We start from the raw sequence: 23,518 nt of genomic DNA on the forward strand, positions 1-23,518 counted from the left end.
TTTGACCCAGTAATCCCACTCCTGGGAATATATCCGAAGAAACTAGAAACACCAATTAGAAAGGATATATGCACCCCTATGTTCATAGCAGCACAATTCACCATAGCTAAGATTTGGAAACAGCCTAGGTGCCCGTCAGCAGATGACTGGATCAGAAAACTGTGGTACATCTACACAATGGAATACTATGCTGCCATAAAAAAGAAGGAATTCTCATCATTTGCAGCAACCTGGGAGGAATTGGAGAACATTATGTTAAGTGAAATAAGTCAGTCAATGAAAGAAAAATACCACATGATCTCACTCATTTATGGATAATAAAGAACATTATAATCTTGAACAAAAAGATAGATACAGAGACAGTAAAGCATCAAACAGACTGTCAAATTACAAGGGGAAGGTTAGGGAGAGGTGGGGGAGATAAGAGATCAATCAAAGGACTTGTATGCATGCATATAAGCATAACCAATGGATGCAAAACTCTGGGGGGTGGGGGCATATATGGGAGGGGGGTGTGGGGAGGGCAATGGTAAGATATGTACACATATAATACCTTAATAAAAAAATTGAAAAAAAAAAAAAAAAAAAAACCTCCAGCAAACAAAATCCCTGGAACGGATGGCTTCACAGGGCAGTTTTATCAAACATTCAAACAAGAGATAAAACCTATCCTCCTCAGACTATTCTAAAAAATTCAAGAGGAAGGAACACTTCCAAGCTCTTTCTACGAAGCCAGAATTACCCTAATCCCAAAACCAGTAAAGACACTACAAAAAAGACAATTACAGGCTAATATCCCTCATGAACACAGATGCCAAAATCCTCAACAAAATTCTAGTAAATCGGATCCAGCAAGATCATACACCATGACTACATGGGATTTATTCCAGGGATGCAAGGCTGGTACAATATCCGCAAATCAATAAACGTGATACATCACATAAACAAATTGAGAGACAAAAATCACATAGTCATATCAACTGATGCAGAAAAAGCATTTGACAAAATTCAAACACTTTCTTAATAAAAGCCCTCAGCAAAGTGGGAATAGAGGGATCATACCTCAACATAAGCCTTATATGACAAACCTACAGCCAACATCATACTCAATGGGCAAAAACTAAAACCATTTCACCTAAGAACAGGAACAAGACAGGGATGTCCACTCTCACCACTCCTGTTTGACGTAGTACTGGAAGTGCTATCCATAGCGATCAGACAAAAAGAAGAAATAAAAGGCATCCAAACTGGAAAAGAAGTAAAGTTGTCATTATTCACAGATAACATAATATTGTACATCAAAATCCCTAAAGACTCTATCAAAAAACTGCTAGACTTAACAGGATGCTGAAAAAGAGATAGAGGAAGACATAAACAAATGGAAGAATATACCATGTTCATGGATTGGTAGAATCAACATCATTAAAATGTCCATACTACCCAAAGCAATCTATAGATTCAATGCAATCCCCATTAAAATACCAACCTCATACTTCAAAGACCTAGAACAAACTCTCAAAAATTCATCTGGAATTAAAAAAAAAACCCGAATAGCTGCAGCAATCTTGAGAAAGAAGAACAATGTTGGAGGGATCAGAACACCAGATATCAAGCTATCTTACAAAGCCACTGTTCTCAAAACTGCCTGGTACTGGCACAAGAACAGACATATAGACCAATGGATAAGAACAGAGAACCCAGAAATAGACCCAAGCCATTATGCTCAATTAATATTTGACAAAAGAGGCAAGAGCATACAATTGAGTCAAGACAGTCTCTTCAATAAATGGTGTTGTGAAAATTGGACAGATACATGCAAAAAAATGAAACTAGATCACCAAATTACACCATACACAAAAATAAACTCAAAATGAATAAAGGACTTAAACGTAAGATGGGAAACCATGAAAATCTTAGAAGAAGCCATAGGCAGGAAAATAGCAGACATTTGTCATAGCAATATCTTTATCAATACAACTCCTAGGGCAATGGAAACTAAAGAGAAAATAAACTAATGGGACCACATAAAAATAAAAAGCTTCTGCAGAGCAAAAGAAACCATCAACAAAACAACAGGAAAGCCCAATGCATGGGAGAACATATTAGCCAATATTATTTCCAATAAGGGTTTAAAATTTATAGGGAACTCATACAACTTAACAACAGGAAGATAAACAATCCAATCAAAAAATGGGCAACGGACCTAAATAGATACTTTTCCAAAGAGGACATACAGAAGGCCCAGAGACATATGAAAACATGCTCAAAGTCACTAATCATCTGAGAGATGCAAATCAAAACAACTACGAGGTACCATCTCACACCTGTCAGAATGGCTATCATTAACAAATCAACAAATGACAAGTGCTGGCGAGGATGCTGAGAAAAAGGAACCCTCTTGCACTGCTGGTGGGAATGCAGACTGGTGCAGCCACTGTGGAAAACAGTATGGCGTTTCCTCAAAAAATTAAAAATGGAACTTCCATTTGACCCAGTAATCCCACTTCTAGGAATATATCCCAAGAAAACAGAAACACGAATCAGAGAGGATACATGCACCCCTATGTTCATAGCAGCACAATTTATAATAGCTAAGATTTGGAAACAGCCTAGGTGCCCGTCAGCAGATGAGTGGATTAGAAAACTGTGGTACATCTACATAATGGAATACTACGCTGCTATAAAAAAGAAGGAACTCTTACCATTTGCAACAGCATGGATGGAACTGGAGAGCATTATGCTAAGCAAAATAAGCCAGTTGGAGAAAGTAAATATCACATGATCTCACTCATTTGTGGAATATAATGAACAACATAAACTGATGAACAAAAATAGAACCAGGGACATAGAAATATCGAATAGACTGTCCAACCTATGAGGGTAGGCGGGGGGTGAGGGGGTAAGAGATCAACCAAAGGACTTGTATGCATGCATATAAGCATAACCAATAGACACAGACACTAGCGGGGTGAAGGCATATGCTGGGGGGTGGAGTGGGTGGGGGGAGGTCAATGGGCGAAAAAGGAGACATATGTAATACTATATGTAATACTTTAAACAATAAAAATTTTTAAAAATAAAATAAGCCTCAATTAAATACTTCCTACTGTTAGTGGTACCCAGGTAACTAGGCATTCTGAGGACACACCCAACTGCCCCATTCCCTCAAGATGTTCAAAAGCCCCAAAGTTGTCAACTCCCACTATTGGTTGGGAGCTAAGTTCTAGGGTAGACAGCTTTATGTAGCTCTCTACCTTTGCCCAAGGAACACTAGGTCTTTCATTCTATTTTAAGCTAAACCATACCTTCACCCCACTTTCTCCAACTTATAAAAGCTGAAGGGAGGTTCTTTCATGCACCCCATGAAGCAATTTATCTTAAGTGGGTGGCATATCACATGATCCTATCTCATGCTCCTCCATTTAATCCCAAACACGATGTTTCTTCTTTCCCTAAGAAGTCAGGTTCCCTGATTCCTCAGCCTTGACCTCTGAACATGAATGGAATCTCCAAGCCGACTTTGCAAGTATCTCAGAGAACTGGCAATTTATGTCTACCAATCCCTCAGGAGTGCTTCTCTGAGGTTCAGGTGGACATGGTTTCCACAAGGTCACTGCACCCACCGATCATGTGAAATCGCCCCTATTAACTTCTGAATGATGGCCCTGACAGGGGAAAGGGGAAGTAGTGATACTTTCTAGGAGCTTATGCGTTTCTGAATATTTCTTTACCTAAACTTGTTGAAATTAACTTGAGAATTTCTGCCAAGTATACAGATAAAAAGCAGATAACCTCTTTTTTTTAACACAGTATTTCCAGGATTCTAAGAATTATATTATTTTTCAGTTATCATAGGTAGAGACTTAGAAGAGAAAGTTTATATCTTTCAAAAATGTGACATTACTTCTTTAATGTTTGAATCACTGGACACATTAAGTGTCATATCCCAGATGAACAGAATTCCTAATTAGATTACCAAGGAAATATACGAATAAAAATAAAATACATCAAAATTCAACTGATAACTATAATAATAAGATCTGCTAACATATTTAAATTATGCCAGGTAAGGTACACAAAATCAGGCTTATAGACATTACTTTTTCTGTCAAAAAATTCTACCAGAGCTGAACTCTCTTCAGGAAAACATTCAATACTGACAACTCTTCCCCCTCCATTTTGAGGATTTTCAAATAAACATTTCAAATTATAGGAGTCAACACCAGGCGGCAGGTTTTCAACCATGATTGTTTTTGTCGGTTCCAGAAGTCTTGGAGAGAGCTGAAGTCGTGTCACTGAATGGTGCATGGCACAATCTTCAACAAATTTCATGGCATCTGCAAACCAAAATTAACCAATCAGAAAATTATATCTTTATATTATACCAAAAACTGTCTGAATTAATAGAGATAAAGAGGGGAGCTAAGCACTCAATTTTTAGGTGCAAGATTTTAATTCCTAAATGTGAATTTATTTGCCTAAAATTCCCAGTCTCTGAACAATGATGCATCTATGAATGTCTTACCACAGAGTTGTGTCCCTACCTCCGCTGACAGCCCGCTCCAACCCTCCTTGATATAACCACCTGAGTACTCTCTACTATTCAAATCTCCTCACTTCACCCCTTTCTCAAGTCTTTCAATGGCTCCCCATTACCTGCAGGCATGAGCTCACATTCCTGAGCTAGGTGAAATATGTCCTTTGCTATTTGACTCCAAACTAATTTCTAAATATCCCCTCTGGTTATTCCGTGCCATTCATTTTATTTTCATACTGCCACAAAAACTAGTCATTATTATGAAAACCCATTCTCCTTTGCCTTTGTTTATATGGTTTCCTGTGCTTGAAATGCCCTCCTCCAATTTTTATCTTGGTCCTATTCCTCCTTCAGGACTGGACCCCATTATCTCTTTCAAATAAATAAATATTGATGCTGGGCCCACATTGTGTCAGGCACTGTGCTAGGAGCTGGGGAGAGAGAATGAGGAATATATCAAGTTCTTGAACATTCACCTTCCAGGAGGGAGGAAGTCTTGAAAGCAAGCAAGTGGTCTATTGTGGTATCACATGAGACCGGAAGACTAACATTGGCACTCAGACAAGGATTCCCAGAGTAAGTAGTCACCAATCTAAGTTTTGAAGGATGAAGAAGAGTTTACCAGATAGATAAGGGAGGAAGCATTTCAGGCAGAGAGAACAGCAATGGCATGGAACATAGTATATTTGGGACCTGACAGCCTGGTACTGCTGGAGTCTAAGCTTCATAGAAGGACGTAGGCAGGGCAAAGCCACGCTGCCTTTTTTGGGTCCCCTTTCCTCCCATTCCCCACAGCCTGCTATTCACAGCCAAGGGAGGCAGCTTCTCCTCTTGATCTTCACTGTTCATTTATGTACTGGATTCCACCCTGCCCCATAGGAGTTCCTCAGAAGCAGGGACCAGGAATTATTCATCTCGGCAACATCAAAATCTCGAATTAATACTACTGCACCTAGACATGTGCACATAGTAGGCATTCAAAATTTTTGCTCAATAAACAAAAGCAAGTCCATTTAGTTCTACCTTTATGAGAACTAATCATAAATTTGAAATCCGAATAGCTCCCTTATTGAGTCCTTATCATGTCCTTACCAGGAACTATGTTAAGAGCTTTTCAAACATTATTTCTTTAATTCTCACAGAAACTGAATAAGGTAGGTTTTATTATCCGCATCTTATAGGTGAAGAAAGCAAAGCACACAGAGGATAGTAACTTGGCCAACCTCAGATAATTACTTAAATGTTGAAGCTGAAATTTTTACTTCATGGCCTTGCTCTTTCTTTTTTTATCCTCACCTGATATGTTTTTGTTGATTTGAGAGAGAAAGGAAGGGAGAGAGTGAGAGTAACATCAATGTGAGAGAAAAACAGCAACATCAAACCCAGAACCTTTTGGTGCATGGGATAACATTCTAACCAACGGAGCCACCTGGCCAGGGCATGATCTGTGCGCTTTATGAACCATTCCACTGCCACAGCTATGGAACAGTGAGGGCTTGGAACTGGAAAATGTCCCCATTTGTCTGGAGGTGGCTCTTCCAACTCACAGGCTCCTCCCTCAGACCTCAAAGAGCACTCATTTTCTGCATCACATGCACTACTCTCCCTGCATATGTGGATGACCATGAAAACACTGAGAAGATGTATGGTAAAGGGGATAACAGTACAGGCTGGATAAAGGTATGCTGCCAGGGTTCAAATCCAGTTCTTCATTTATTAGCATCACTGCACCTCTGTCTTCACAGGTGTAAAATCAGAAATAATAATAATCATCTCAAAAAGTTGTTGAAAGGAACAAATCAATTAATTAATGTAAAGAGCTTAGCATAGTCCCTGACTTACAGTAAGAGCATTTGAGTATTTGCTAGTATTATAATTATTACTTCAAGTCCAGTTTGGTAACACAGATCAATATTTACTTCTCTCAATGAGGTAACACATGAAAACACTCACTTTAAGATCCGTGGACTTCATTTAGATTTTCATTTGTTTGTGTCCTCTCTCTCTCTCTCTCTCTCTCTCTCATACACACACACACACACACACACACACACACACACACACACATACAAACAAAACTCAGACAATAAGTTTAATTTATTAAACATGCCATAATTAGGATTCACAACAAAATTGCTTCTCTTTCAAATAAAAAAGGATCTATATTAACTTAAAAGTCCTCTATAACCAGCTACTAGGAAGAGTCAAACTTTCCGAGACATTCCATTAGCTGGGTGTCCCAAATCCCAAACGTGCTGTGCAAAGAAGACTGAAAAGAAGGGTCACTTCATCTTACCTATGTATTTTCTAAAGGTAACTACGCCAACATCGAAATCTCGTATTACTTCCACTTGAAAATCATCACTGGACAGGCCACTTATGTTCTCCACCAACAAGGTTAGCATCATGTCAGTCACATTTGCTTTGAGATTTTCAAATGCAACCAAAGAGGGAATATTTGCACATTGCTCTGGGATATCTTCCATTTTTTCTGATCCTCTGTTGACAGACATTTGTGTATCTTCTGATGCATCTGATTTTAGGAATAAAACAGAGGTCAAGATGTTATATTTCTTTACTGTGATTTTAACAAAGTAAATTATCATAAGACACTGTCTTCTTTCCTTCCCAACCTCTTAGCTAACTCAAATAAAAACAGATCTTAAAAGGTTTTTAGCATAAATGAATTATGATGATGATGTTCAATTTTATTACACCTTTTTCTGCTGACATATACTTCTATCACAGCACCATAGTATAATTATTGAACTCAGTTTCTCAAAAGCAAGGAACATGTTTATGCATCTTGGTATTGCTAGCACATGGTATATACTTGAGGCTCAATGAATGTTCGTTGAATTGGAGATTTAGTGTTTGGACCACTGGAGGAAAGCAAGAATATCTGATGATGCCGAACATGAGCACGATCTAACACTTTATGCCCTGAAAAGCAGTACTTCCCATCACTGAAGAGAAAAAAGATGCTTGCGCTGAATGACTAGGAGATACACAGAGAAATTAAAATGGCTTAGAGGGCTATATGTGCACATCAAACTCAGTGAATAGCAATCACTCCAGCCAGCTTGTTCCTCCCCGTTGTTGACCATAAGTGAGTTATACATATACATAAAGTCAGTCTCACATTATGCTTAATCCAGTGCAGTGAAGCATGATGGGTATAATAGGATCTTTAGACATTCTCTGCGCAACTATTCAGTTGGAGCCCTTGTTATGTTGAAGGTACTGGATATGTGGAGAGGGGTACATACAAAAAGCATTAGATAAGGAACTTATTTTTCTAATGGAGGTATTCAAGAAAAATGAGAAGAGAAACTGATATTTGTAAATGTTTATTATGGCAGAGTAAAAAGTCATGTGCTTATCAAATCCATTTTGTTTTCCTTCTGGGAAATATTGCCCAGACTTCCTAGAGTTAAATTCCTATAGTAGAGTTCTTGTGGCTAATGGAATATGGGAAGAAGAGGTGAATTCCACTTCCAAGCACGACCAATACGTGTCTCCTTCATATGGATCTCCATTCTCTCTTGCAGTGACATGGGAGGCCATGTATCAAGGAGGCCTGGATTCCCAAATGACTGCATAAAGGAGTCTAGACTCCACCCACCACCCTCACTGCCAACTACACTACACTATAATCTGGGGAGTTGTTACAGCAGTTAGATCACCCCAAGAAACACACACACACACAAACACTCGTGCCAAATAAGAAATAGCTTGAGGATTCAATAGCAACATAAACTAGCATGCAATGAGACAGGTATGACAAACCAGAATGAGTACTGGCTGGGGGTAAGGCTCTATGAGTTCAACACCTGACTCCACCACTCTTTAGCCATGTGACCTTGGGCACATCTCTTAATTAAAAAATGAGAGTATTGCCGTAGCCGGTTTGGCTCAGTGGATAGAGCAGTGGCCTGCGGACTGAAGGGTCCCAGGTTCGATTCTGGTCAAGGGGATGTACCTTGGTTGCAGGGACATCCCCAGTAGGGGGTTTACAGGAAGCAGCTGATCGATGTTTCTCTCCATTGATGTTTCTAACTCTCTATCCCACTCCCTTCCTCTCTGTAAAAAATCAATAAAATATTTTTTAAAAATAAAAAATGAGAGTATTGGGCAGAGCGTATGATGAGAGCCTTGTTAAGCAATATAGTTTTATTACCCCACTATTAGAAGCTTCATCACAAGAGAGGCATTGCCTTACAAAGAGCACCAACAATTAAGTCAGGATTCCAGGAAAGAGAGATAAAGGGATTGGCTGGCTTAGAAAGGCTTTAGAGAAGAGGAGGAATCTGAGTAGATCTTGAAGGGTCTATTGAATTTAGGCAGAGAAAAGTGTGGTAGAGAGTAAGTACTGTGAGCAACAGAATACAGGCCGAGTATCATGTTGTTCCAAACTATTTAGGAAATGGTGTTCTGACCAATAAAGCTCAAGGAGCTCTCATGTACAGAGATGTAAAAAATGAGGCCAGAAAAGTCAGCTTCAGCCAGAATGTGGTCTGGACTTTATCTTGCAGTTGGTGGTAAGGTGATCCAGGGAAGGTTTCTGTGAAAAAGATGACCAGATATCCAGCAATACACAGGACTGGTCAGATTTAAGGAGAAGGACATCAGGTACAGAGAGTCCAAGCAGGGTATTCCTGCCATGCTGGATTTGTAAAGTAATATTAGGGGCCTGGGGTGAGTGAGGAATGAATGAGACCAACATATGTGAAAGCTTAAAGAAAAGACAAATTTCTAGTAGGTGATGGGCAAACTGGTTATGCACTTGAAGAGAAATAAAACAGACAGAAGAGGGCACTGGTTTGGAGGCAGATGACACATGTGGCTTCAGACACGTTGGTGCTAACATATTTTCCAACAGAAAGGTCAGACACAGCTCTGAGATTTGGAAGAGGGTCCAGGCTTGAAATACAGACTTGGAATAAACAGAATTTGCTGAACACAAGTGACCAGTATTTCTCTGCTCTTTTTCGTCTCTCTTCTAGTTCTTCAACTTGCTGGTTTCCACCTTTGAGGCCCAACCCAGCTCAGCTTGGCCTGAAACAGGACACTGGCTTAGTGCTCATATCCCCTGATGTTGGTGTGTGCCTTTCCCTGCTCTGTCACTGCCTGTCAATCTTTAACTTGAAGCTAGGGGTTTCAGGAATGCCTGGTGCCTTCATGGTGCTGTGTCCTCTGCTCTCCTCATCCCTTAGATATGGGACTTACTAGGTAACCACCCTCCATCCTCATTTTGCTCACCATTCCAATGAAATTCTAGAGTCCTGACAATGGCCCCAAGCTCTCATCCTAGTGCCATTTTCTAAAGGAGAAAGTTGCAAAAATCTAAACATGTTCTCAAGACAATTTCTACTTTAAAAGAAAATATTTACACTTTTTTTGGAATTTAAGATCTGGATATGTATCACTTTCTCTCTCTTGCTCAGCCATTCAACATATTTCACCATTTCCTCCCCTTTATAACACCTTGCTTAGCCCAGAAAAGTAGTGGCTTCTTTAGTAAATGTCAGGTGCTACAGGCTAACACCCAGACACTAGTTAAGCAACAGACTCCACAACAGCCACTAGGTGTCGGGCTCTATCTTACAGCAGATGGGACAAGAAGAGCTGCTGCTGGTCTGGAGGGTTGCATCCCATCGTGCACCCCCATCCTGCACCATCAGAAGCTTTCATCCAGGGAGGACCCACACCTTCCTGTAGTGGCTCCTGAGGACAGCACTTTCCACACCCAGTGCTCAGAAACTGACTTAGCCACATACATCATTCACTGATACGTCATGTACTTGCTTCTCGATGGCAGCTTGGGCACAAGTGGGCTCTAAAGGTCAGTTCATCACCTTCCTCCAGGCACCTCTTAGACCTCCCCTCAACTGCAAGGTGTCTACTAATCCCCACAGAGAGAGCCGTTTCCATCCTTCTGACATGAGCCCTTAGAGCTTAAGTGACTCCCCCAATGTTGACCCTCTGAACAGCTGTCGGAGAGTATAAAGAGGATGCAGCCCAAGGCATCGCCAAGCTGAGAAAAACCTGCCTGTTGAAGTAAAGAAGATAAGGATGATGTCTACAAGTGCCATCTTTAATCAAAGCAAAACTGCCTCGTGAAGGCCAGTCATCTCAATTGAGACCTTACCGGGTTCTTTGGCATGTTCTTTGGTCTTGGATTCCTGAAATTCAAACAATAGTGTAGCATTAATAAATTTCCAATAATGCAAATTTCTTTACATTAAGAAAATGTGCCTGAGACCAACCTAGAGATATAGGATCAACAGACACAATAGTGAAAACTCCAGCGATAATGCTTTTCAATGACCCCCATGTGTAGTGGCACAGTTACTCAAAACAAAAATCACTGGCAAAAATTAGTCACAAATAACAGAAACCCCACTGAATACCAAGTGTCTGAGGCATGGGGTGAGATCTACATCTTTTCCCCATTTAACATTTATTGAGTCTTTCCTATGAACACTGTACCATTTGCTTTACACAGGTTGTCTCATCTAACCCTCACAACAAACCAACAAACCAACAAGGTAAATACTATTACTATACCATTTTAGGAAATACTTAGTACTTGCAGTATGGATCACTATCTCCTCAAAACAATGTAAAACAAATACAGTACATTCCAGGTTAAGAGCAACCTAAAAATTTTACATCTCAAACCTCCCTTATTATAACCCCCAAATCTTGACTTTTTCAAGTGTCTAACATCGAAGAAAAAGTGCCTCCTCCTTCATTATCCCATACCTATCCCACCACATCTGTAAGTTGCATTTCTCATGCAGTTTGATTTGTATTTTTTGTTCCACCAGGTGTTCCTCAGTGTGCTTCCCATCCCGCACAACTTGGGAGAACAGCCTACTTCCTGGCTACTCGCTCCTTTACTTACATTTGCTGGAATTTTCTCCTTAGAGGCATCATGGACTTCTTTTGGGGCTGGAGGCAACTTGACCGTTAACTTAAATGTTCCTTTTCCGGGCCATGCTAACTCGTGGTTCTCTCTCTCCAGAACATTCTGCCGAACTGAAATATCAAAAAAAAAGAAAGAGAAGGAGAACCATCAAGCAATCTTTATTCACAAAATTATTCCATATTTTCAAAGCATTTGTCATTATCAATCAATTACTGAGTCATTTCCCCAAGAGAGACCTTATGTGGTTAAAAAAAAGGAAAAGTTTAGCAAGCAGACATGGATTTGAATTCTATATTTAAACTTTTTTTAAGCTAAGTATTCCCAAAGCCTTAGTCTTCTTGTATAATAAGCAATTAATAAAGATTGTATTATATGGGTGTTACGTGGATTAAATAGAAGAAACATAGAGAATTTAGTATAGTACCTGATGCTCAGTGGGCACTCAGAAAAGGAGCAATATTTATTGTTAGTAAATGAAATAATTAAAGCATTCGTCATGGTGAGCAGTGAAGATTGGATGCTGGGACTGGCATAATAAAAGCCATGTTTTAGGAAGGTGACTCGGGTAACCAGGAGCAGAATGGCCAGGAGCCTAGTTAAAAAGTTTTTCAATCAATTCTTTAACTTGTGAAGATAAAAGCCTCACATCTGATAGGAAAAGGAAAAGGAAAAAAATGTATGGAGAGATTTTTAAAAAATAGCACAGCAGGCAGCTGGGCTGTAGTGAAAAAAAACTGAACAGTGAACATAAGCATTCAAAAAACCAGGATTAGAATTCCAACTCTAGATGAGTGACATTGAGAAACTATCTGGGGGAGAAACCAAGATGGCAGCATAGGTAAACACCTAAACTGCTGCCTTGCACAACAGTTTCAAAACTACAACAAAAAGACAGAACGGACATCACCCAGAACCACAGGAAAGCTGGCTGAGTGGAAATTCTACAATTAGAAGGAAAGAGGAAAGCACACGGAGAATCAGAGCTGAAAAAGACTGAGGTATGGAGACGCGCACGCGGAGAGGAAGGGCTGCTGAGTGCCTGGTTGGCGTTCTCTGGTGGGAGAGGGAAGGAAGCCCCCGAATGCACTGAACCCCAGTTCTGACTGCACTGAACCCCAGTTCTGACTGCACTGAACCCCAGTTCCGGGCGAAACGCCATGGACCCAGGCTCATACGGGGGGAGTCTGGACTGTCAGGTAGAGAGAAAGGCACACGAAGACTCAGAGAGGAAGCCGCAGCAGGAGTCTGGAGGCGCACGCTCAAGAGTGCACGCAAGACTGACTGCTGAGGTTGCTGCTAACTCTCCCTAATGGAAGGGAATCGGAAGCTCCTGACTGCACTGAACCCCAGTTCCGACTGCACTGAACCCCATTCAAGGTGAGCCTGGGGGAATATGGACTGTTAGGCGGAAACTCAGGGGAGCGCGGAAGGCAGAGGTCTGGAGGCGCGCACATAAGGGCAGGGCTGACAGGAAGCCAAGACTGTCTGCTCAGCTCTGAGACTCCGCCCCATCCAAGCTGAGCACAAAGGCTTTTGCAATTTTACAAGTCTGGTCCTATAAGGCTATGTCCAGCACAGGTCTCCCAGTGTAGACACAGCTGACACACATAGCAAATTGGACTGGAGGTCAATTCCTCCCAGTGATACCAACAACAATCAAGACTTCGCTACAACAAGGCTGTACACACAGACCACAAAGGGGTGCACCAAGAGTGTCCACCTCAGGTGACTGGGGAGGCTGACCCACTGGGCCATATTGGAAACCTAACACACAAAGCTACCCTACCAACTCAGGGAAGTAGCGAAAATGCAGAGACAAAAAAACAGATCACAAATGAAAGAAATGGAGGAAAATAAACGACTGGATATAGAATTCAAAACCACGGTTATAAGGTTTTTCAAGAATTTCCTATAAAAGGCCGATAAATTCAGCCAGACCCTCGAGGATATGGAAAAGGACCAACTGGAAATTAAACATACACTGACTGAAATAAAAAATATTATACAAGAGACCCCCACAGCAGACTAGAGGAACGCAAGAACCAAGTCAAAGATTTGAAATACAAAGAAGCAAAAAACACTCAACCAGAAAAGAAAAAAGAATCCAAAAAATTGAAGATAGTGTAAGAAGCCTCTGGGACAACTTCAAGCGCACCAACATCAGAATTATGAGGGTGCCAGAAGAAGAGAGAGAGCAAGATACTGAAAACCTATTTGAAGAAATAATGACTAAAAATTTCCACCACCTGGTGAAAGAAGTAGACTTACAATTCCAGGAAGCGCACAGAACCCCAAACAAAAGGAATCCAAATAGGACCACACCAAGACACATCATAATTAAAATGCCAAGAGCAAAAGACAAAGAGAGAATATTAAAAGCAGTAAGAGAAAAACAGTTAATTACCTACAAGGGAGCACCCATACAATTATCAGCTGATTTCTCAACAGAAACTATGCAGGCCAGATGGGAGTGGCAAGAAATATTCAAAGTGATGAATAGCAAGAACCTACAACCAAGATTACTCTACCCAGCTAAGCTATAATTCAGAATTGAAGGGCAGATAAAGAGCTTCACAGATAAGAAAAAGCTAAAGGAGTTCATCACCACCAAACCAGTATTATATGAAATGCTGAAAGGTATTCTTTAAGAAGAGGAAGAAGAAAAAAGTAAAGATAAAAATTATGAACAACAAATACATATCTATCAACAAGTAAACCCAAAAATCAAGTGAATTAAAAATCTGAGGAACAGAATAAACTGGTGAATATAATAGAATCAAGAACATAGAAAGGAAGTGGGCTGATAATTCTCAGGGGGAAAGGGGTATGGGGTGCAGGAAGAGACTGGACAAAAATTGTACACCTATGGATGAGGACAGTGTGGGGGAGGTAAGGGCAGAGGGTGGGGTGGGAACCGGGTGGAGGGGAGCTATGCAGGGGGGGGAAGGAGAAACTATTGTAATTATCTGAACAATAAAGATTTATTAAAATAAATAAATAAATAAATAAATAAATAAATAAATAAATGAGAAACAATCTGAACTTCTCTTAAATCTGTTTTCTCACTCAAACCAGTGGTCTGTGAATGAATTTTGTAACACACACAAGAGTTATGCAAATGTACGTTATAAGAAGAGGAAGGCAGAGAAAGAAAGGCAAAGTTAAGTATCTCCGTGGAGAATAGGGAGTGAGTTTAGAAGAGGAGATGTGGTCGACATAGTCAGATGGTACAAAAATGTCAGGGTGAAGGGAAACCTTTGAGAATTCCCTACTGTTCACAGTTGCAGCCCTGCCATGCATGTTGGGTTACCATGTTGCATTCTGATATGGTTGGCCTGATGAGGCCAAGGATACAGGTAGGAATCTTTCAAAAAGAGGGGCTTTAATAGCTTTCCCACCTCAACCATCCATGGAAGGGTAGGATGTCAACTGCATGAAAGAGTCCCCCAGAAACAATATAAGACTCAAATTTCACTCTTTATGGGAAGAAAGAAGTCTTCACCGAGACTCCTAAGGGGCTGCCCTAAGCTTGAGTAAGGGCTGGATAAGAACCCGGTGCCAGAGAGGAAGTTAAGTTTTATAAGTCAGGTTGTCCATGGACCTCTTTGATATCTTCCTTTTATTATTCCCTAGACTTTGATAGAGTCCTATCCGGGCATTTATTTGTTTATTTATTTTTTTATTGATATCAGAGAGGAAGGGAGAGGGAGAGAGATATAGAAACATCAATGATGAGAGAGAATCATTGATCGGCTGCCTGCTGAACACTCCCTACTGGGGATGGAGCCCACAACCCGGGCATGTGCCCTTCACGGGAATCGATAGAACCCGGCACTGGCTAGGGCCATGCATTTAAATGTGCCAGCCTGGCCCTGGCCGGTGTTGCTCAATGGTAAGAATATCGACCCGCCCTTGGAAGAGCCAGGGGTTTGATCCCCGGTCAAGGGCACGTACTTGGGTTGCAGGTTCCATCCCCTGGCCCCAATCAGGGCGAGTGCAGGAGGAAACCAACTGATGTGTCTCTCTCACATCAGTGTTTCTTTTTTTCTCTCCCTTTTCCCCTAACTCTTCCAATCAATGGAAAAAATGTCCTTGGGTGAGAATAAACTTAACTAAACAAATTAAATTAAATTAAATTATAAAATAAAAATGCCACCCTGGCTCAGCTGGTGCGCTCAGTGGTTGAGCTTCGACCTATGAACCAAGAGGTCACAGTTCAATTCCCGGTCAGGGCACATGACCAGGTTTCAGACTCTATCCCACATAGGAAGCATGCAAGAGGCAGCGAAACAATGATTCTCCCTCATTATTAATATTTCTCTCTCTCTCTCCCTCCCTCTCTGAAATCAATTAAAAATAATTTAAAAATAAATAAATGTGCCTTCCTGTTTGTGTGCACTATGCATGAGCACCACTACTTCAAGAGGGCAGATGGCAGCAAGATCAGTAAGTGCTCTCCAACAAGGAAAAGGTGAATCTGGGAGGAATAAGGCTGAATCTCTGATGTCCAGCCACCCTGACATATGTCCTTTCTGCACCAATTTCAAACCATCCACATTTGCTTTTATTAATGGGTTTCCTTACCCCAAAGAGACTGACAATAATCAGGAGCCAAATTAGACCAGAGAGGATGATAAATAAATGTACACATCCAAAAATCTTCCAAGTCAATTTACACACAACTTTTCAGAAATTCAATTAACTATATAAAATTAAGATGCAGCTTCTCAATAGTTCCAGTGTGCTTTGCAGTGATTTCTACAGAGAAATGCTGGTGGGCTCAGCCTGATTATGTGAATTATATGACTAAAGTCGTGTTACACCACCACCCTGCACCTGCTGAGGCCACTTCCTGGTGTGGAGGGGATGGGTCTCCCTGTAAAGACAAGATCTCCTGGCCTAGGACTGCCAGGGCAGGTCATTCATTGTTAGCAATTTCCTGGCAACTTGCTGCTGAGAAAGAGTCTTCTGATAGGAAACCGAAACTGACTGGGACTTTCCACTCTCCAAGAACTTTGACCATAAAAGGTCATCAGCTTCAGGGATTATGAGATGTCTGTGCTGGGGGTAACACAAAGGGGCCATTGGGGCGGCCTGGGGGTGAAGGTAGGGGGTCCTGGGCTAGAACAGGTGAAGGAAGAAGCCTGGCAGGAGACTGAAATTGGTTCTACTTTGAGGACTAGAACAGAATGATGTTATCACAGAATTATATTTTGCACTGGTTGTATTTTTATGCTGTGTGTATTTCCTATAATGGGCTCCCATTTTGTTCATCCAGGGACATCAACAACCAGCATTCTCAAACTTCAGTGCTTTAATCACCGAGGGTGCTGGTTCAAAGAGCGATGCCCTCTCACCCACCCACACTCTGGGCTCCTGAGTCTCTAGGACAGAGCTGGGCTGTGTCTGTTTAACCTGCTGAAGTTAAGATGCTAAAGAGAAAGAAGCATTGCTAAAGGCCAGAACCATGGTGATGCTAACAGTTGGAATCAAAGTGGTAACATCTCTTGAGGAAATGACTGACATCATACAGCTGCCCTTCTGTGCATTCCTTGGTGAAATTAATCTTTGGAAAACTGTGTACCTTGTTTCCATAAAGCTCTTGAGCCAAGCAGGTCTCCTGTCTCCTGCCCCTTGCCTGCCTCACTTCTTTCACACAATCTGTGCACCCCTTTCCTCGCTGGGTTTCCTCTTTCCTTTCTGGATCCTTGCTTAAAGCTTTCCAATTGCTCTCATGGCCTTGTAAGCCTCCTTGCCTCTCCTCTGGCCCAAAGGCTTCTCAAATCCAGGGAAGGAAAGCGGGACTAGGGGTTGTCCACATCCTCCCCTGTGAGATTCCAATGGAAAAGGTGTGAGCTCTGGGAGTGTCTGCTCACCTGCCTCCCCGTAAAGACCTGGTGGGTGTCTTAAGCAAGCAGATGTGAAGTATTTGCTCTCGCCTTCCTTTTTTTCTTTCTTTCTTTCTTTCTTTCTTTCTTTCTTTCTTTCTTTCTTTCTTTTTTTTGTTGTTGTTGTTGTTTTTGTTGTTAATCCTCTCCAGAAGATATTTTTTCCATTGATTTTTAGCCCCTTTCTTCCCCCCCACCACCCTAAAAATTAACAGGAAGAAGAGGGGCTCTCCCTCTCCCTCCCTCTCAAATGGAGCACAACGGAGCACTGCCCATTCCCACAGGATCAGTCACCAAATCCAGAACAGCACACACCTATGTCCCTTCCATCCCCACTGACTTTCATTGTTAAGGACTCCCTTGTCCTCACTCAGAGTAACTGCAGGAATCTCTTCAAAGGTCTGATTTCCATGGTCTCTCCCAACAGAAATCAGCGTACCTATTTTCAACCAAATGTATCTCCCTAACGTTTATTTGGACTTTCTATCCTGGGAAACTTTCTCTTCCCTTAAAATCGTGTTCCCATCAACCTGGGGAGTTCTACAACTGCTGCCTTAATAGGCAGAAGACCAAAAGCACAGGAGATGCAACGCTGCCATTGCACATGTGTATTAACCCGTTAACGCACCTTGTAGCCTTGTCAAAGGAGGCGAGCGCCCGGGCTCTCAGCGCCTCTCCTTCTACCTGGCGCGGTTCTGCCCCACCTGCCACCTCCGGGCAGAGGCCGCACCGCTGAGTTCCTAGAAGCGCGGGGCAGAGGAACCGCAGGGACCCCGCGCATTTCTGGTCCCTTCTGCCACCCGCCCACCCCCAACTGCTGCAGCTGGAGCGGGTCCGCTGCGCGCCCCAGTCCTCCTGTCCCCGCAGGGAGAGCCCCATGGTCTCCCCTCACCCCCGCCCGGGTCCCGCTCACCGTCAAGCGGGTGGAAGAGCACCAGGAAGCGGGCCGGGCTGCCGGGTTCCTGTCGGACCTCACACTCCCCGCCTCCCGATCTCTTCGGGCTCTGGAAGTACAACTGCAACTTGGTGGTCAAGCTCTTCGGGGGATCGGGACCCCAGGACCCCTCGACCAGCAGCGGGAAGTAGCCGGGCGCAGCCATCCTCAGCCCTGTTCAGGGCAAGACTACTATTGCTACCCCAGCTCAAGGCAGTTAACTTTGCCTCTTTCGCTTTCGTTTCAGGGGAAAACTCCTCCCTGCTCTAAGGTTACTGCCTTTGGCTGTAAACAGCAACCCCAGATTTGATGAGTCACCCCCTCAAAACCTTCACTTTCCTCTGGGGCCCAGGGCAAAGGCCATCCAGGTATTTTGGTGTACAGGGGTCCCTAAACTGAGGGCTCATTTGCCACACACATAAGCCACAGGTGAAATCAGCAGTTTTGTGTCAAAAGATTTCCTGCAGTTTTATTTTTGCCTCAACAGGACGTTTGACAAGGAAATAAACTGGCTCATCAAACTGTGGATCTTTAGAGTATTTGAAGTCCATTTGGGAACTTTCAACAATCAATTAACTGTCTGAATTGTACCTCATTTTCCTTCCTTTGCAGTTTGTTCCCTGATTTACTAATATTGTATGTCTAGAAATGGGGGGCTGGAGGAGAGGACAGTACAACCACAGGTTTTTTACATAATATTTACAAGGTGACATGCACTTGGGGTGGATTCAACTGATGGACACAGTTCCTGCCCTCTCTGAGCTCAGGGAGCTGTGGGGCAGAGGAGTTAGGACACAGCGGAATGAGTGCTCTTTGAAGGAACACATAGGTGTTCACGGAATGGAACAAATTAGGAGGGGCTGGGGAGGGCTTATGGGGAGGTGAGATGTAACCTGTGGCCTAGGGATGATGGGGGATAACCTTGGAGGTTTGAGAAGAGGGCATGCCATTGTGTTGTACGTGCACAGAGCCACTGGCTGTTGTGTGGCAGCTAGAGAAGAGGCAGGGAGACCCCCAAGCAGCTACTGTATTGTCCCAGGTGAGCGAAGGGAGTGGCTGAGACCAGGGTGCTGGCAGAGGAGGACCTTCTGAGAAAAGGTAGGATTCCAAATCCATACTGAAGGCACAGCTGGGGGGCTGGATGAAGGATGTGGGATGACAGATGGCGTGAGCTACTGGCTGATTCTCAACCAGTGTGCCACAGAATTTTTAAAACATGCAATTCCTGAGTATTTCGTCAGGGACATTGACCTCTCTTCTCTTAGATTGTCAAGTAAAAATATGACAACAGCCAACACAACAATAGCCGTCTGGTGTGAATGAATCAAAATTATACCTATTTTTTGTCAGATTGCCAAAAAATATGGTTTTTTGGTGTGCCTCAGAAATTTAGTGATTGGACTATGTGTGCCATGGGATGAAAATGGTTGAAAATTGCTGGGCTAGATTACACTGACATCTACCAGGTAGGCACACCCAGGGGAGGCCAGAAAGGTGGAAGAGAGGCTAGGAATGTGTGTATCCTTGGCCCATAATAAAAGAGTGTTTCCAGTGAGAGGGAGCGATTATCATTCAAACACTACCAGTGCATCAGGTCGGAGACGTGTCTCTTGGACTGCTGAGGACCGTGCAAGCACTGTCTCCTAGTCGGGGCAGGAGATGGAGATGGTCCTGGACGGAGGAAAGGAAGGGAAGGAAGTGGAGACAAGCAAAGTCAGCTCTTCCAGAAGTGTGACTGAAAGAAAAAAGAATTAGGCAGCAGTTTATGGGGTTATAAGATCAGGCAGTTGTTAAGTCTTTTTGTTCTGGCTTTTAAAATACTTTTAAAATAGAAGAGTCTTAGGCATGTTTAAATATTGGTAGAAAGAAGTGAAGGGAAGGTTGAAGATCAGGTTGTGGGAGAAGGTGGGGTGGAATCCTGGAGGCAGTAGTAACCTGAGGAGGGGACACTTTTCCCACGCACCAGGAACAGGTGGAGATGGAGTAGAGAAGTGGGAATTCTGAATGACTGTTGATGGAAGTATGGAAGTCCTTCCCTGGTGGATTCTGTTTCCTCTGTGAAGGAGGTAGTGAGGTCTCTCAGATTCTGTCCAAATTAGGGCTGCTTTCCCCTGCAGGACTGGACCTGACATATTGTCCCCTAATGAAAAAGAAACTAAATTTCAGAGATGGGCCAAAGAGAGTTCACTGGGCTTTTGTTCTGATCCATAAGAATGCTGAAATGTATTCAGGTTTTTTTTCTCCAGTTTTCTACCTGCAGGTGGTGCTCATCATCCAGTTCAAACCAGCTTGGTCCACAGTCGAGGGGGGGGGGGGCGGGGGGGAGGGAATGGGGAGGGCACAGAAGGGCAAGTCATAGCTCTCAGCCACATAGCAGTGACTATTTCTCCACAAGGCATCCAACCCCAATCCACAAGTAAAATCAACGTCCTTTTTTTCCAGAGTTTGGGGGTTCAGAACTGGGCAAAGAGTTTCTCTTTTTCCTCACATCATCATTTTCAAGAAATAAATTAGAGTGAAATGAAACCCTTTATTTACGGGTGAGGCAAAAGTAGGTTTATAGTTATATGTGAAACACATAGGTTATTCTTGTATTATTATTTATTAATTATTGTATTATTTTTCCATATAAGCATCTGTAAAGCTACTAATTTTGTCCCACCCTGCACAGTAGAAGTTTTAGCCAGCCATTTCTGTTTTTCTTTCAAGGATTTATTTCATTATCAGCAGTGTGCCTCGCCACTCAAGTTCCACTCATCATCCCTGGGTGGATTGGGGAAAAGCTAACAGAGGACCAGGAGGGCAGGTCTTGAAAGCCAAGGAAAGGAAGTTCTACAAGAAGGAAGTTGTTGAATGTTATCAGCCCCTGAAGTACTTTATCTTCTCTCCTAAGTTGTTCTGAACCTATTCACCCTCCCCCTTCCCACAGTGCTTATCTTCTCTCAATTCTCTGTCTCCAACGGGTGTCTACCTCCTGAAACTCATTTCCTTCCAGGGATGTCCAACTGCCCATTTAGGCCCGATCCTGGTAGGATCGGGCCTAAATGGGCAGTCAGACATCCCTCGAGGGGTCCCAGATTGGAGAGGGTGCAGGCTGGGCTGAGGGACACACCCCCCCCCCCAATGCACAAATTTCATGCACCGGGCCTCTAGTGACCTAATAATTTCTTTATGCTTGCTAACACTCTCAGTTGGAACTAAAGGGTAGTAGAATATGCCACCCCGCAATGTGACTATAGGAGTTCAAGACATGCTACTCCAAATATGCTGCTTTGGTATATTGATTATTTTGAGCTGAAGGGACTTATAGAGCAGCAAATGTAGGAAGAGGCTTTCTCTGAATTACCCCTATCTATCTAAAGGCAGAGCCCCCAAAAGGAACTCAGTTATCATAAATCCCCTCCCCAGGAGTTTCATGAACCAGGGAAGATTGACTCTTCACAGGAGAGGAGACTAGAAGTCAACACAACACCCAGACAAATTGCAAACTATCATGTGTCTCATCTTATTCTTCTAAGGCCCATTCATCTTTCCCCAAAATAATTTACTCTCCCCTAAGAGACCTGCATCCCCCCACTTCTGTCCCTTCAGCTATTAAGGTGGTATTTAAGTCTAAATTCTAAGCCACTTCCAGGGGTTATTCATTCTCCCTGAGTCCATCCCAGGCATACATGTTTTTACAATTCTGTTTTTCTTTTGTTAATCTGTCTTTTATTATAGGGGGTCTCAGCCAAGAACTTAGAAGGGTAGAAGGAAAATTGTTTTTCCTCCCCTACAGAACATTCTCCTGTAGTGGAGTGACTCACTCTGACCATTGTTTACCTCTAACTTTTTCTCTTTTTATGAAAATGAGCATTCAATAAGGTTCATATAACTAAATGGAAATGACATTATCTTTCCATCTGTCCAGTTAAGAAGGCAGCAAAAACTATATTTTTACTAGAGACCTGGTGCACAAAATTCATGCACCTGTAGGGTCCCTAAGCCTGGCTGGCGATCAGGGCTGATCAGTTTCCCCACCTCCCGGCCTCCCCACCTCCTCCTTCCCTTGCTCCCTCAGTGTCCTGCCACCACCGCTGGTTGCCCGCCATGTTCCGCACTGCCCCATAGTGGTCAGTGCACGTCATAGTGAGTCATCAAACTCCCAGTCTCCTGGTCGAACTCCTGAGGGGACAATTTGCATATTAGCCTTTTATTATTATACTAGAGACCCGGTGCATGAAATTCATGCATAGGGGGTGGGTCTCCTCAGCCCAGCCTGCACCCTCTCCAATCCGGGACCCCTCGGGGGATGTCCAACTGCCAGTTTAGGCCCAATCCCCACCCAGCCTAGTTGCCCCACACAGCCTGCTTGTTCAGTCGTTTGGTCATCCCTCACTAACCCCCCTGCCGGCCTGGTTGCCCCACGCAGCCCGCTTGTTCAGTTGTTTGGTCGTCCCTCACTAACCCCCCTGCTGACCTGCTCATAGGCAACCATCTTGTGAGGGTGTGGTGGTCAATTTGCATATCACTTCTTTATTATATAGGATAGAATAGATCCAGTCTTATGCCCTGCAAAGAAAATCCTGCTCTCGTTATAGCAATATTAAATTCTCTAAAAACATAATTTTAACACCTTTACAAAATAACTCACTACAAGTCTTGTTCTTAGTCCAACTAGAAACATTCTCTATATCTCTGCCCATACATATTCATGGTCCTTTTATAGTTATTATGGGTGTGTACACACAATTTGGTATTCTTCCTTTCCTGAAATGTGATTTAACTAAATGTTTTCTATTTCCTCTATCATCTTTACTTTAATGATGTTTAGTGTATCATTAGAGTGCACTAAACATTTTGGTATACCACACTTAGCTTCTATATTTCTGTAATGTTGGGATCTTAGCCTTCTTCCAGTGTTTTACTGGCATAAAATAAATGTTGTATATGTATGCTTTTTTATTAAACATTATTTCCTCAGGATAAGTTTTATTACTTGGTCAGGGATTAGGCATAGTTATGATTTTTTCAATAAAGTACCATTTTGCCCTGCAGAAAGGCTGGCTCCCTTTACATTGCTATCATGAATGTATGAGTATGTGTGCTTTCTGGACCCTTGCAGCCTGGTGATTTTATCACTTTTTTAAACTTTTTCTAATTCTTTTTTTGGTACAGAATGAAACTTCCGAGTAGGTTTAATTTGCAGTTATTTTACTGACAAGTTTGAACAAAAGTTTAAAAAG

General features: G+C 42.5%; 1 protein-coding gene across 2 annotated transcripts in view; it reads right to left on the reverse strand.

Annotated features, from left to right (window-relative positions):
- LOC307093826 (protein mono-ADP-ribosyltransferase PARP14-like) overlaps positions 1 to 18,518 on the reverse strand; it is a 67,142-nt gene extending 48,624 nt beyond the window's left edge. For both annotated transcript variants that reach the window (XR_013813003.1, XM_079762099.1), the window contains exons 1-5: positions 18,273 to 18,518; positions 11,448 to 11,581; positions 10,689 to 10,722; positions 6,834 to 7,070; positions 4,101 to 4,337 (exon numbers count right to left, since the gene is read on the reverse strand). Coding sequence is in view for 1 of the 2 variants with exons in the window: in XM_079762099.1 (XP_079618225.1) it covers positions 4,101 to 4,337; positions 6,834 to 7,070; positions 10,689 to 10,722; positions 11,448 to 11,581; positions 18,273 to 18,459 (829 nt within the window). In the remaining variant the exon portion in view is untranslated. The remainder of the gene's footprint in view (positions 1 to 4,100; positions 4,338 to 6,833; positions 7,071 to 10,688; positions 10,723 to 11,447; positions 11,582 to 18,272) is intronic.
- Between the last annotated feature and the right edge of the window lie 5,000 nt (positions 18,519 to 23,518).

The sequence above is a fragment of the Cnephaeus nilssonii genome (assembly GCF_951640355.1).
Source record: "Cnephaeus nilssonii genome assembly, chromosome: 3".
NCBI lineage: Eukaryota > Metazoa > Chordata > Mammalia > Chiroptera > Vespertilionidae > Cnephaeus > Cnephaeus nilssonii.